The sequence below is a fragment of the Amphiprion ocellaris genome, chromosome 20, assembly GCF_022539595.1.
Source record: "Amphiprion ocellaris isolate individual 3 ecotype Okinawa chromosome 20, ASM2253959v1, whole genome shotgun sequence".
In the NCBI taxonomy this organism is placed as follows: Eukaryota; Metazoa; Chordata; class Actinopteri; family Pomacentridae; genus Amphiprion; species Amphiprion ocellaris.
This window is the reverse complement of record NC_072785.1, coordinates 26,940,469-26,952,992: the sequence shown is the minus strand read 5'-3', so window position 1 is coordinate 26,952,992 and position 12,524 is coordinate 26,940,469. Positions and strand designations below refer to the sequence as shown.

At 38.7% G+C, this 12,524-nt stretch overlaps 1 protein-coding gene across 1 annotated transcript; it reads left to right on the top strand.

Annotated features, from left to right (window-relative positions):
- The first annotated feature begins 501 nt into the window (after nt 1-501).
- On the top strand, nt 502-11,624 carry mavs (mitochondrial antiviral signaling protein). The gene is made up of 5 exons (XM_023292363.3): nt 502-606; nt 3,178-3,300; nt 3,839-4,016; nt 6,130-6,845; nt 9,624-11,624. Exons 2-5 carry the CDS (start codon nt 3,178-3,180, stop codon nt 10,311-10,313), a joined length of 1,707 nt encoding a protein of 568 aa, XP_023148131.2. The 5' UTR covers nt 502-606; the 3' UTR covers nt 10,314-11,624.
- The last annotated feature ends 900 nt before the right edge of the window (nt 11,625-12,524 follow it).

Below are 12,524 nucleotides of genomic sequence, written 5' to 3'. Positions count from 1 at the left end.
AAATTTACCCTGAGGCTCTGCTATATGACATGTAATATATAATAACCAGACTAATCTAAATGTTAAGGTCAATAGGATAAATAAGATTAAGAGTAAAATCCTTAATGCAAGACTTTGTCCCTTGTATTTTTTATTTTATTTTGCAGTATTGACACTCAAGTAAATAAAAACAAATGCTTCTGTGCTGCTGGTTTGCCTTTTATGGAGTCTGTCTTTAAATATAAATAATAAACAGTTACGCATTTTTCATTTCAAGCATAGATCTGCTCTCTGTGTGTCTCTGTCCATGTGAACGGATTAGGATCAGGGATTAGAGACAGATGTAAACCAAAAGTCCAGATCCAATCTAATTCTGCTGCCATCCATCACAGCACAGAAAGGGTCACAGCAAGGGTCAAGATTAGCCAAGCCCCGCCTCATGCGGCCTGCACTCGTTCCTATTGGACTTCTGTTTGATTGATGGCGCTATTGTCCAATAGGATCGGAGTATGAGGTCGTGGGCGGAACCGCTGCGCAGATGTGTGAGAAGAAGACAGCGCAGGTTTTAGTGAGAGCCGGAATAGCGTTTGGGAAAGTCACGCACTGTAGGAGCTCTAAAAACGAAAGGTGAGGACGAGATTAGAGGCTTTATCAATCTAAATTAAATGTGTAATTACCTTGAATTCGTGTTTGATTGAAAGTTTTAGCCCCGGTGTCGCTGCTGTGGCATTAGTTAGGTTGTGTCGTATGTTTCACTTTGCTTCTGCGCAACTTTTAACTGCTAATTCCTGTTGGCTAGCAAACATATTTCTATGTTTTATTGATGTCGTGAGTCCTTGTTGTGGTTCTTTAGCCTTCTTAAATTATCTTTAACCTTCTTAGTCAGTTGTTGTACACCTCAAATTAGGCTTTTAAAGTCGTTTTATGGAGTTATTTTTTAATAATTTACATGCTGTTGTCGTTGATTTGGTTGTTTAGCCATCTTAAAGTATTCCCAATATGCTTAGTCAGTTGTTTTACACCAAAAATGGGCATTAAAAGTAGTTTTATTGACTTATTTTTAGTCATTTGCATTCTGTCGTTCTTGTTGTATGTGCAGCCTTCTTAAATTATCCTCAGCTTCTTTAGTCAGTTGTTTTACCTTCTAAAATAGGCATTAAAAGCAGCTTTAATAACATATTGCTATATTTTACAGGTAGCTATCAGTCTCTTTTGTGCTTCTTGTGCATGTTTAGCCTTTTTAAAATATCCCCAACCTTATTAGTCAGTTGTGTTACCCCCAAAATAGGCATTAAAGGCAGTTCTTGTTGAGTTAGAGCAGAAATTTACATGTATGTGTGCAGCCAACTTAAACTATCTCAAACCTTGTAAGTTAGTATAAATAGGCTTGATAAGCAAATTTAAAGATATATTTCTATAATTTATAGGCAGGTATCAGTGTCTTTCATCCTTGTTGTGTTTGTGAAGCCTTTTTGAATTATTTTCGACCTTGTTAGCCAGCTTTTTTGCCCCCTAAAACAGGCATGTAGAGTAGCATATTTCAATGATTTACCTGCTGTCGCCATTGTTTTATTTGTGTGCGACCTTCCCTACACCCTAAAATAGACTTTAAAATTAATTTTCATGATGTGTTTCAGTAATTTGCAGCCTGTTGTCATTGTTGTGTTTGTGCAGCCTTTTTAAATTCTTTCTCAAACCTTCTTAGCAAGCTGTTTTACCTAAAACTAGACAAAACTAGAATTGAAAAGTCTTTTTCTTGATTAAATATTTGTAGAATTTGCAGGCAGGTATCCATTTCTTTCTTACTTGTGGTATTTGTGTTGCTCGTTCCAGCCTTCTTAGTCAGTTTCAATGTCAAAATAGTTTTTTAAAGTAGCTATAACAATATCTGTTATCGATTTACAGGCTTGTGGCTTTTTAACATATTTCCCACCACCTTCTTGTCCGATTGATTGACTTCAAAATGGATTATTTCTTTTACTTTCACTTCTTCTGAACACTACCTTTTCTTTTGTGAGGCGACACTCAGGTTAAGACTTTAAGTTGCAGTTGTGAGATTGTAGTTAACATATGTTGTGCATGAAATTTGAGAGTCCAGAGTCTTGGAAAGCCAAGGAGACTGGCAAAAAAAGGAGCGTAGTGACGTGCCAGTTTAGAGGTCATTCATTTGGCTCAGCTCTGCGTTCCTCACACTTGTGTCAAGGTGCCTTTTTCCCCCACACCCCGCTGTCCTTTTCTTGTTAATCTGCAGTCTCTCATCACTTTACACTTAGATGCGTGCTTGGAAACACACAGTACTATTCACCTGTCAGATTGTATATGTGTGCAGCAGGTGAAATGTGGCCTTTGTGGGCTAATAATACAACGGGGAAGACTTTGCTCTTTGGTTCCTGCGTCTGATATTTATTCCATTCGGAGACGCAGGCAATCTGCAGTTGCTGCCGTCTCACATTTACACTAAACTTTAAACCACGCAGCCAGTGGTGACGGGATATCTTGTGAAAACGTGCCCTCTGACTGAACCTGACGACAGATTACTTAACCTGGCTGTTTATACACAAACAAAAGAAAAGGCTTAAAGTGTATTCACTACAGAAAAAAGTGTACCCGAGCTTTCTAACTGACCCTGAAAGCGCGTGGGCGTGTTTGGAATGAGACATTTGAAGCTTTCCTGCTGCACATATTAACGTTCAGATATTAAACTGGAGTCTGGAGGTGATTAATCAGTGACTAGCTGGGAGCCGTTCGTTCACCGTCTTCTTGCTCCAGACAACTGCAACCTTGAGAAGTAGAAGTGTTTTCCGCTACTGAGAAAGAAAAGGAGCTGTGGGTGTGCACTGTGAGTGTCACGGTTTTTGAGACAATTATGACTAAACTGAAAGAGACGGTTTTCCTTTTTACCTCAGCTGCAGGCTGGCTGATCTCCTCTTTCAGTTTCGGTTTCGTTGAATAAAAATCCCCTCACTGTGTCGGTAATTGCTTCAGACCTCAGCGATCAGATTACAATTATCATTCTTCTGGGTGCTTTCACATCTCACACAAAGTGAAAGGAGCGTACAGATTTGTTTTTTCCTGGGGAACGTTGCCAAAGGGCTGTGCCATCTGAGGTGTTTACTACATCACAACTACAACTAGGAACCTGACTTGTGTATCAGGAATCAGCATTTTAACATTTCTGTCTACTCTCTGACTTTTCAGATGTCTTTCGTCGACGACAAACTGTACAATGGATACTTGCGGCGGAACATGCCCACCATTGTCAGCAAGGTGAAAGTGAGAGAAATAGTGGTCCATCTGCCCTGCCTGACGGCTCACGACAGGGTAGGTTTCATTGTATATATTTATAACTAAATATGGTATTTTTTTGAAATGAATTTGAATAATGTGGTGTATTGACACTAGTATTCAGACTTATTTCATAGAAATGTCAACACAGTGCTTCAGTTTATGCACAGATAGCCTAATAATCCTCACTCTGGTATCTTAATTATGCTACATTAAACCAAAGCTATTAAATATTAACTGATTTAAACACAAGCAGCCGCACTTTAACTTTGTCAATACAAACTTCATTATTAATTGAATGAAAAGATAAAGTGAAAAAGATTACAGATCTGATCGTAGTATTCCATTTGATTGATTGTTTTCTTCCAAGCCAATACTGATGCTGTGTAAAATTACTTTTTAACATAAATCGCAGGCATTTTTTAGGTTGTTGTTTGGCAAGTTGTTGACTTGTTTATTAACACTGATGAGGGTTATTGCTAAATATATACAGTACCCTAAGACAAAGCTGATTACTGCTGTCATAAACTAATTGTATAGGTGTGGGGTTTTTTTCTATAAAATGTATTTTTAGGAAACTATTGAAGCAAAAAGAGAGACTAGTGGGAATTTTCAAGGCATGGTGCTTCTTCTGGATTGCCTAAAGAGAAGAGAAAACTGGCCAGAGCAGTTCATCGAGGCACTCGAAGCATGTGAACATCCAGCTATTGCAGCTGACATCAGAAGAGAATACAACGCTCTAAGAGGCAACAGTAAGTCAGCAAATAATTCACCTTGCACTGTGTAGTACACTCTAGAATTTAATGCATTATTTCCTTTGGCAAATGGAGGGAATGCAGTTAGTATGTGAGATAATAAGGGGATATTTTACTCTTAAATCAAACTGCATTCTTATCTATATAATTTGATGCTCTGCTAAGCTTTGGAGGAAGTTAAGAAATTAAGATATGTTCATCTTATGCAGAATAATCCAAGTTTCTGAGGCCATACAGCCATATTTTGCACTAATCACTTCAGATAGCAGTCCTGTGGGAATAAAAAGTTTGCTTAATGCTGTTTAGATGCATGTTGCACAGTGAGTTAAGTCTATTTTTGCCTGAGACTTGAGTGTCTAAGGTATATATATGATTATCTCCATTCACGCATGCATGGACGGTTCTCAGGCGAGCAAGTGGGCTGTGACCACTGTAAGCTGATTTATACCCTGAAAGCAAAACAGTGTCTCCTTGTTGTTCGACCTTGACGGATAGTTCACAACTCTGCACACTTGTGAGAAACATGTGGGAGAAGGCTGACTTGAAGCTAAAAATTCCAAAATGTTAGGTAGATGTATGTCATCTTGTGCTTTTTATGCATGTGAGATTATTTTCACACACATGAACGTGCTGTTTTTATTCTCCAAGTAATTCTAGCAACCACACAAACAGCAGTTACATAGTGTCAACAAACAGTGTCATATACTAGTATATACAATTCCTTTATACACTGAAATAAAATTGGGCATTGGCTAGATATTGATGCCAAGGCTGCAGGTAATTTGCAGTTATTTTCTCAATTAATTGGTCTTAAAATGTCAGAAAATGTGTTTCCCAAAGCACAAGACGACGCCCTTAAATGTCGTGTTTTGTCCACAAACCAGAAAATACTCATGTTTAAGAAGCTGGAATTTAGACTGTTTTCTTTATGAAACTACTCAAACAGATAAATTGATTAGCAAAATAATACAACTGTCGATGAATGACAATCGATGAATAATTGCAGCTCTGCATTCAGCTTTTTAACTGCATATTGGTTGAAATAGTATGTCTGTAGTTTGCATCTTTAATTTTACCATCTGTATTCACTATTACCTGCATTTTCAGTGTATTCTTCCCATTCATTTTATATTCACTGCGTTACATGACTATGGTGATAAAAGATCAAAATCACCCAATCGTCCAGTTTTTCCAGAAGCTGATGTATGGAAACTTGCTGTATGGTCCTGGGAACTTTAGTCCTTTTTTGCGACCTTAAGGCGCTTTTCCACTAGCACCTACTCGGCTCGACTCAACTTGTCTTGACTCGGTTTGGGTTGTTTTTCCATTACGTTGAGTACCACCTCATCGTGGGTGGAGTCGTCATAGTGCGGCTGCCCGGAAGTCCGTCAACGTCATTTGTGTGCGACACAAACGCGAGACAGAAAAGTCTCGGCCTCTTCATTCACCCACGGTACAGGTTTGGTTGCCATATGCAAATTTTGCCAAGTTCTGTGAAGAGCAATGTGCAACGTCGCTGTTGCTAGTTTATTTATTTTTTTTAAATGCTGGGTTTGGTTTTCGTGAAGGAGTCGCTCTCGTGTGTCGTCACTCCCTGTCCAATCAGTGGACTGCATTCTGTAGGTGTCACATTATCGGCTCGACTCAGCTCGCTTAGAACCCCGGCCGAGTAGGTACTACGTCCTCGTGGGATGCATTATAGACTTCACTGTGTACTGTTTACCGCTGCACCAATTTACACATGCCTTCCACCTACTTATGTGCAAAAGCTGATACCTCATCCTCTTGTATATAGTCTTCTACATGGTATTTAAAAAAAATAAAAAAATCATCTGGATATAATGTTATCTGCAATTTCTGTACTGTTTTTTTTTCTTCTTTATACTTTTTCTTTTGGAGCTGCTGTAACGGTGAACTTTCCCCACTGTAGGATCAATAAAGTTTATCTTTAATCTTTAATGGAAACCCTCACAAACCGAGTAGAGTCGATCTGAGTAGGTGAAGTGCCATTAGACTCCAGTAAATGAGTTAATGATTCTGGATTTCATAGAGCTTCAGTCATGTGTGATCAGAGCAGATGTAAATACCAACGCTGTTTGCTTTGCCCTAGATTCCAACCCCAGCTCCCCTCCAACGAATGTCGTGAGGGCACACGTCCATCCTCCGCCATCTGACAGCCGTTTGCCAGTTCCAGAGACTGGTGCGGCTGCTTCTCCTTCTGCTGCTGCTGTTGAAGCTCCTCCATCTCCTCCAGAGCCAGCCGTCCAGGCTCCACCTCCTCTGGAAACCCCCACACAGCTGCTGCAAGCAGCCCAGACCCCAGCAGCAGCAAACCAGGTTCCCGAAGCAGTTTCCCCACCTGAGCCCGTCGCCGAACCTCCACAGCCGACTCAGATCGAAGTGCGACCTCCTCCATCGACACCTCTTCCATCCCCTGAGATCCCACACACTCAGGCGACCACACCTCCGCTGCAGCAACGAGAGATCAACTCCCACCAGGAGCCGGAGGAAAACTCTGAGTCAGACATCCCCGATCAGGTGAGCTCAGAGAACGGCAAGGTTGAAGTCGAGTCCATGACCAGCCCGGATCCGGTTGTGCAGAGGGAAGCAGACACTCCGTCTCACCAAGACCAACTCCAAACAGCAGCCACCACAGAGGTGACGCCACCACGGAGTCCGTCTCCAGCTCAGATAGACTCTGATGGATCCTCCTTCCTCACTTTGACCCCAGAGAAGCCTCCAGTCCAGGACACCACCCCTCCGGTCATCGTAATTCCTGCTACTGTCCTGCAGCCTGAAGAGACTTCTGAACCTGCTGCTACACAGGTGAACACCAAAATACACAGATTTTAAGCTATATTTATTTAAAAAAAGCAAAATATCTCTGCATTTAACACCAAAATACACTCATTTTAAGCCTTAGTTATAAACAGAAGCTAGAGATCGCCTTCACTGAACACCAAAACATACTAATTTTATGCTTTAGTTAGTTTATCTACAGATGCTCTGCACTGAATAACAAAATACACTCCTTTTAAGACTTCAGTTATAAAAAAAAGCAAAAATATACTCTGCAATAAATATTTAAATACATTCATTTTGGACTTAAGCTATGAAATAGCTAAAGATCTCATGCATTCTCAGTCCATGTGGTTCTGACATCTTCAAGAGGCAGAACTTATTCAGTGATTTAATTCAGAAAGTTTACTTGATAAGGACCAAAATTTCATTATTAGACTACAAGTGACCAGTAGATTTTTTTAGCTGTTGAGGTTTTGCCAATAAAACCTTCAAGTAATGGACTCATGTTTTGTTAATACATTGCATTTTACATAATTTTTCTTCCTTCCTCCTTTTGAATTTGACTTTTTTGGTGTTTAGAGACCTCCATCTGTTGTTTATGGCTCAAAAATGAGACACAAAACAGAAGAAATGTGCTAAATTGTATCAAAAAAGTCTGTTTTGTTAATAGCATTTATTGAGAGAACTCAAACTTAAACTCACAAAGCTACTCTGAAGGTTTAGACTCATATTTTTATATTCTATATTAAACTTAAAAATCTAAAGAGTGAAGATCCTGTCTGGGTTTTACAGTTTTAAATGTGTATCTGTTCAGGGTTTCAGTGTACATCCACTGCGTTAATCCCACTGAGCTTCTCTGCAAGGATAATAATCCAAACTGTCCTTGAACTGCAGAATAAACATAGTATTTATATATTTTTTTCTATGTTTAACTTCTAACTAATCACACTTAACTTTTTCTATTCCTGTGTATCTCAGTAGCTGCACGGTAATTTAACCAAATTATAGATATTTAACAATACCTAAATGCTAATTTAATTTATTACCCATTATTCCATCAATAATAAACCAGATTGTCATAATAATTCCATTTTCATTGTTAAGTATGAATGTAAACAAGGCTGATACTTTCTGTGAAATTCGGCTTTTACTGTATATTTTTGGTGGATTATGCCATTTTATAATTTACTGTTTGCAGATGATATCAAACTTAAAGGCATCTTGTTGAGTTTTCCTTTAAACAAACCACATTTATGTTTATACTGTGTGTATCTTAGAGCCATAGCAGAACAGAATGTGCTGAGTGGATTCCCCTTCGCATAGAACATGTTCAAAGCAGATTTTAAAAATGCTTTATGTCCTGCGTTGTGCCAGCATGCAGTCGCTCTTCTTTCTTAACTCTGCTGGCACAATGCTGCATTTTTTGGCACATACCAGCTGCCAGCTGTCTGTCATTGGAAGGGTGTGAATCGTTTGGCAGGAGTGTGTGTCACGCAGCCAGATGTTCATGCTAATACAGGCTGTATAAAAAACAGAACAAAAAGTCTGTAGGCTAAATTTAATGAAATCCATTCTGCACATTAATATATAAACATCAATCATAAGTTACATTTTTTTAATATATCTTGATTATGAATATGCACAATGGTTTAAAGACTCATTTTCCACACATTGTGTCTTCTCTAAGACATCTTTTTAACCTAATTTACACCGGTTGAATAGCATTTTGTTGTTTTGTGAGATAGATAGCATGTGCAGGGTCTTGGAAAACAGTTTTGGCTAATAAAGAAAACAGCAGGAGTGCTACTCAGAAAAATATTGGACTTCAAGCAAATGAACACAAAAGGAGAAAGATATTATATGCAAGTGTTTCTACAGAGCAGTGCCCACACTAAATACATAAGATTGTACTGTTCTTGCACTTTATGGAAACAACACAACCATGGCTAGAAGTAGAGAGAACTCAAAAATGTATTTCGTGCAACATAGCGATGTTAGAATGCCAATAATCGCAAAAATGAAAAATCGAAAGTTGAATATTTGATTATTTATGTTACAAAAATTAACAAAACCTGAAATTGGCATGTGCAAAATTTTCCCCAAGTTCCCACTGGTGTTACTAATACTGGTAACATGGTGGCTGTGCATACTATAGATATTTTACTACTTACATTTTTTTTTTTTTCCCGTACTTGTCTCCTATATGCTTTGTGTAAACACAGCCTGCAATTCAGAAGAAAAGTCTCTGAATTTTTACCCTATAACTGTTGGTTGCAGCTGAGTCCTCAATGGCTTCACAGTTGCATCAAGTAGCAGATAATTTTTTGTATTTTACAGAATGTTTTTGGTGATTCTGTTCTGATATTTTAGGCAAAATATAAAAAATGATTTAGATAGGTTTGTAGATGGAACAGCACATCACAGATCATTAGTTCAAGGACCCTTGTCAACTTGAAAATCTCATGATTCTGTCTGTTTTTACAGTGTTTGGTTCAGATAAATGCTGTAATTTTTGCCGCTTTTTTTCTTGTTTTTCTATTATTATTAATATTATTTTAATAGATAACTTACCTTTCAAACCTGCCGGTGGATTTTGGGGTTCAAAGAGTGAACATTATGTGTGTCAGGGATCAATTTAACCAACCGATTGGACAGTGATCAATAATAGTGTTTTTATGGGACTTTATTGTGAATATTTTTAATGCCAAGCCACATTTACATGCATGAGAGTCAGACAGGATGTTGAAAAACCCAACCAGCTTCTTTAATTAACTTCTAACCTATCATTTATTTCACCTGCAGGTTGCTGAAAGCAGCCCACAGACTGAAGCTGTAGCTACAACCTCCCCTGATCCTGTTGCTGCTGCTGGTGGGGTTGACATTTCCCTTAATGGTGATGACAGCATGTGCTTCAGCAAACCTGGACAACTGGTCAGCGTCCAAGCAGAACATCACAGCAATCCTACTGCCCCTGCATCCATGTCTCCGCCGGAGCCCTACTCTGGTAACAGCGATCGCCTGGAGATAAGCGAAGCTGCACCGGACTCCGTGAGCTCTCCTGCCTGCTCTGCCATCCAGAATCCAGTCGCAGCGCCGCCGTGCCAGGAGAACGGCATCGCCCTCAACCACAACGAACCCGAAGAGAACCACTACGAGTCTCCCAGCCTGGGGGTTCTGGAGCACGTGGTGCAAGTATCTGAGGTGCCGTCCGTCCAGAACCTGGACGGCCAAACCTCGGCGCCGCAGATTCAAATCAACGGCGAAGCAGCCAAAGAATTCACCTCTGCACCGCCGCCGTCTACTCGTGCTGATACCGTATCGGGTCTGAACGCCGCCTCCTGTGACCCGGCAGCAGCTGATAACTCACAGAATTCAGACGACAAGGCGACTCTTCAGACCAATCTGAACCAGTCCGCTAACACAAAGTACATTCTGACTGCTGTGGGAGTGGGAGCCTGTGCCCTGCTGGTGGCGTGGAGGTTCAAGAGTTAAGAGAATTTAATAACGACAGAGAAGATACAGAATCTTAAGGGTATGATGCCTTATTGTAGTCACTGCTCTGGCATGGCGTGAGGCAGCAGTTTAATAATTACCTATCCTAGTAATAGCTGACTTGCAAGACCTTTGATCATGTCGCTAATTACAGGTCGGTGGTTGAGTTTGTTTTATCTTTTTACTGTTGAGAGCAAAAACCAAATCTACTGTTATTGTTGTAGTCGGGGGGAACTTCACAGAACTGGGTTGGAATCTCAAGTTATTTATGCACTCGCTGGAAATGTGTGGTTTTTAAAGCACGCTGCGTCTCGTTATTAATGATTGTTTGTTCTGTTGTCTGATAAGCAAGATAAAACTGTTGGCTGTCACTCGGTGAGGATCATAAAAGTGAATTTTATTAGATTTGGACTGGAGAAGAGGGAAAACGAGCAGGGCAGCACAGTCTGTAAATGTCCTTTTCCTGTTCATAAATAGGAAACGTGGCTGTAAATGATCGCTATTGCACTGTCTGTATTTATTTGTAAATATTTAAATGTATACACTCACCATGTAGAAATCTAATTATGTATTTTAAGTGAGCCGGATGTATCAGAAACATTCCAAAGTGCTCGTGATGTTTCAGATATTCAACAAAGAATTAGTCAGCTAAACCCTGCGTAGTTTTTTTTTTACATAATTAGAAAACTCCTGGATCTTTTTAAAAACCATTAGACTCCTTAATAGTGATTTTTCTTTTTATTACAGCAGCCTCTAGTTAATTTCTGAGCAGAAAAGCATCTTCCATTACTCTGACACATTGTATTGTCATTAGCTGCCTATTTTTAAGTCTGTTTAATGATTTTTTTGAGGCTTGTTTCTTCTTTTTTATTGCTTAAAAATTTAGTAAATGTTACTATACTATAGTAAAAATACTATTGTACTATAAAAGATGAAACTATCTCGCTGGAATTGGTGAATTTGGTCCTTCAGGGATCCTTTTTGACAGCCAGTGATCTGCACAATTCACTGTGTGCTTTCTGGCATTTTACTTGTTGATTTCTTTTTTTTTTTCCTTTTAAAATAGAAAAATGTTTGTGTGAGATGGCAGATTTTATTGTAAATAGCTTTGTCAATACAGGAAAAGGTTAATCGAGATGGTTTTGCACATTTAAGGAGATATTTGAGTTGCACAGGTGGAGAGGAAAGGTATTCTGATGATGGCTCACGTGTAAATTATAATCTGAGTTCAGTTTTACCTGAAATTTCATGCACTGCCTCTCGCTATGCACTCCAGCAATCATACCAATAAACCTGAAATTATATTTGAAAGTTCATTTATTTGAATTTCTTTTAGAGAAACTCTAAAGAAATGAAAATCATAGTTTGTCCCCCAACTTTATTCGACTTTATTGGACAAATTATTATGAATCGGGCATCCGTGGGCTATTTTCACTAAAAATATGGTGACATGTTAGAATTCGAAAGACACAACAGGTGTAATTAATAAAATTAATGATGGCTGAATTCCATTTTACAGCATCAATGTCAGACATGCTGGTTTACTGTCTCAATACTGGGACAGACATGTATGATATGTTTGAAATTTGCAGAACGGTTTGAACATGGGCAGAAATCTTTCTAAAAACAGATCTATTAAGTCCAAGTAGGTTATATAAATTTATTTAGATTAATTAATATATTGCTGATGTAGAAAAGGTGTCACATGCATATTTAAAGATGTTTTTCCCCTAAAACAAAAGACACACAAGATGAAAGACTGAATTCTGCTTATGTGTGAATAGACTCAGCAAAGAAAAGACTAAATAAAAGAAGTTGATCTACAGGAGATTAAATGTGATATATTATATTCTGAACTGTCACATGCTGCCTGAAGTGAGTGTTTGCCTTGATAGTAACACCTGCGTCTTGCTTACAATGAGAGATTTACTGTGTCAAAATATGAAAATAAAACACACATTTACAATAAATTATAGAGTTTAATGTAAATATGATGCCATTTAAAATGTAGGCTCAGATAAAAAAAAATGATGATGAAATATAGTGCAAAAGACATGGCTTCTTTTTCACATTTCTTTACAAGACTTCAGAAGCACTTTTCATACTATTAACCCCGTTTGTAAAAATGGTAAAAATTACACTGTTTATCAGAGCCAGAAAACAGATTTCCAACTTTCTGGCACTCCTTGAACTAACCTGTGAGATGCTTTT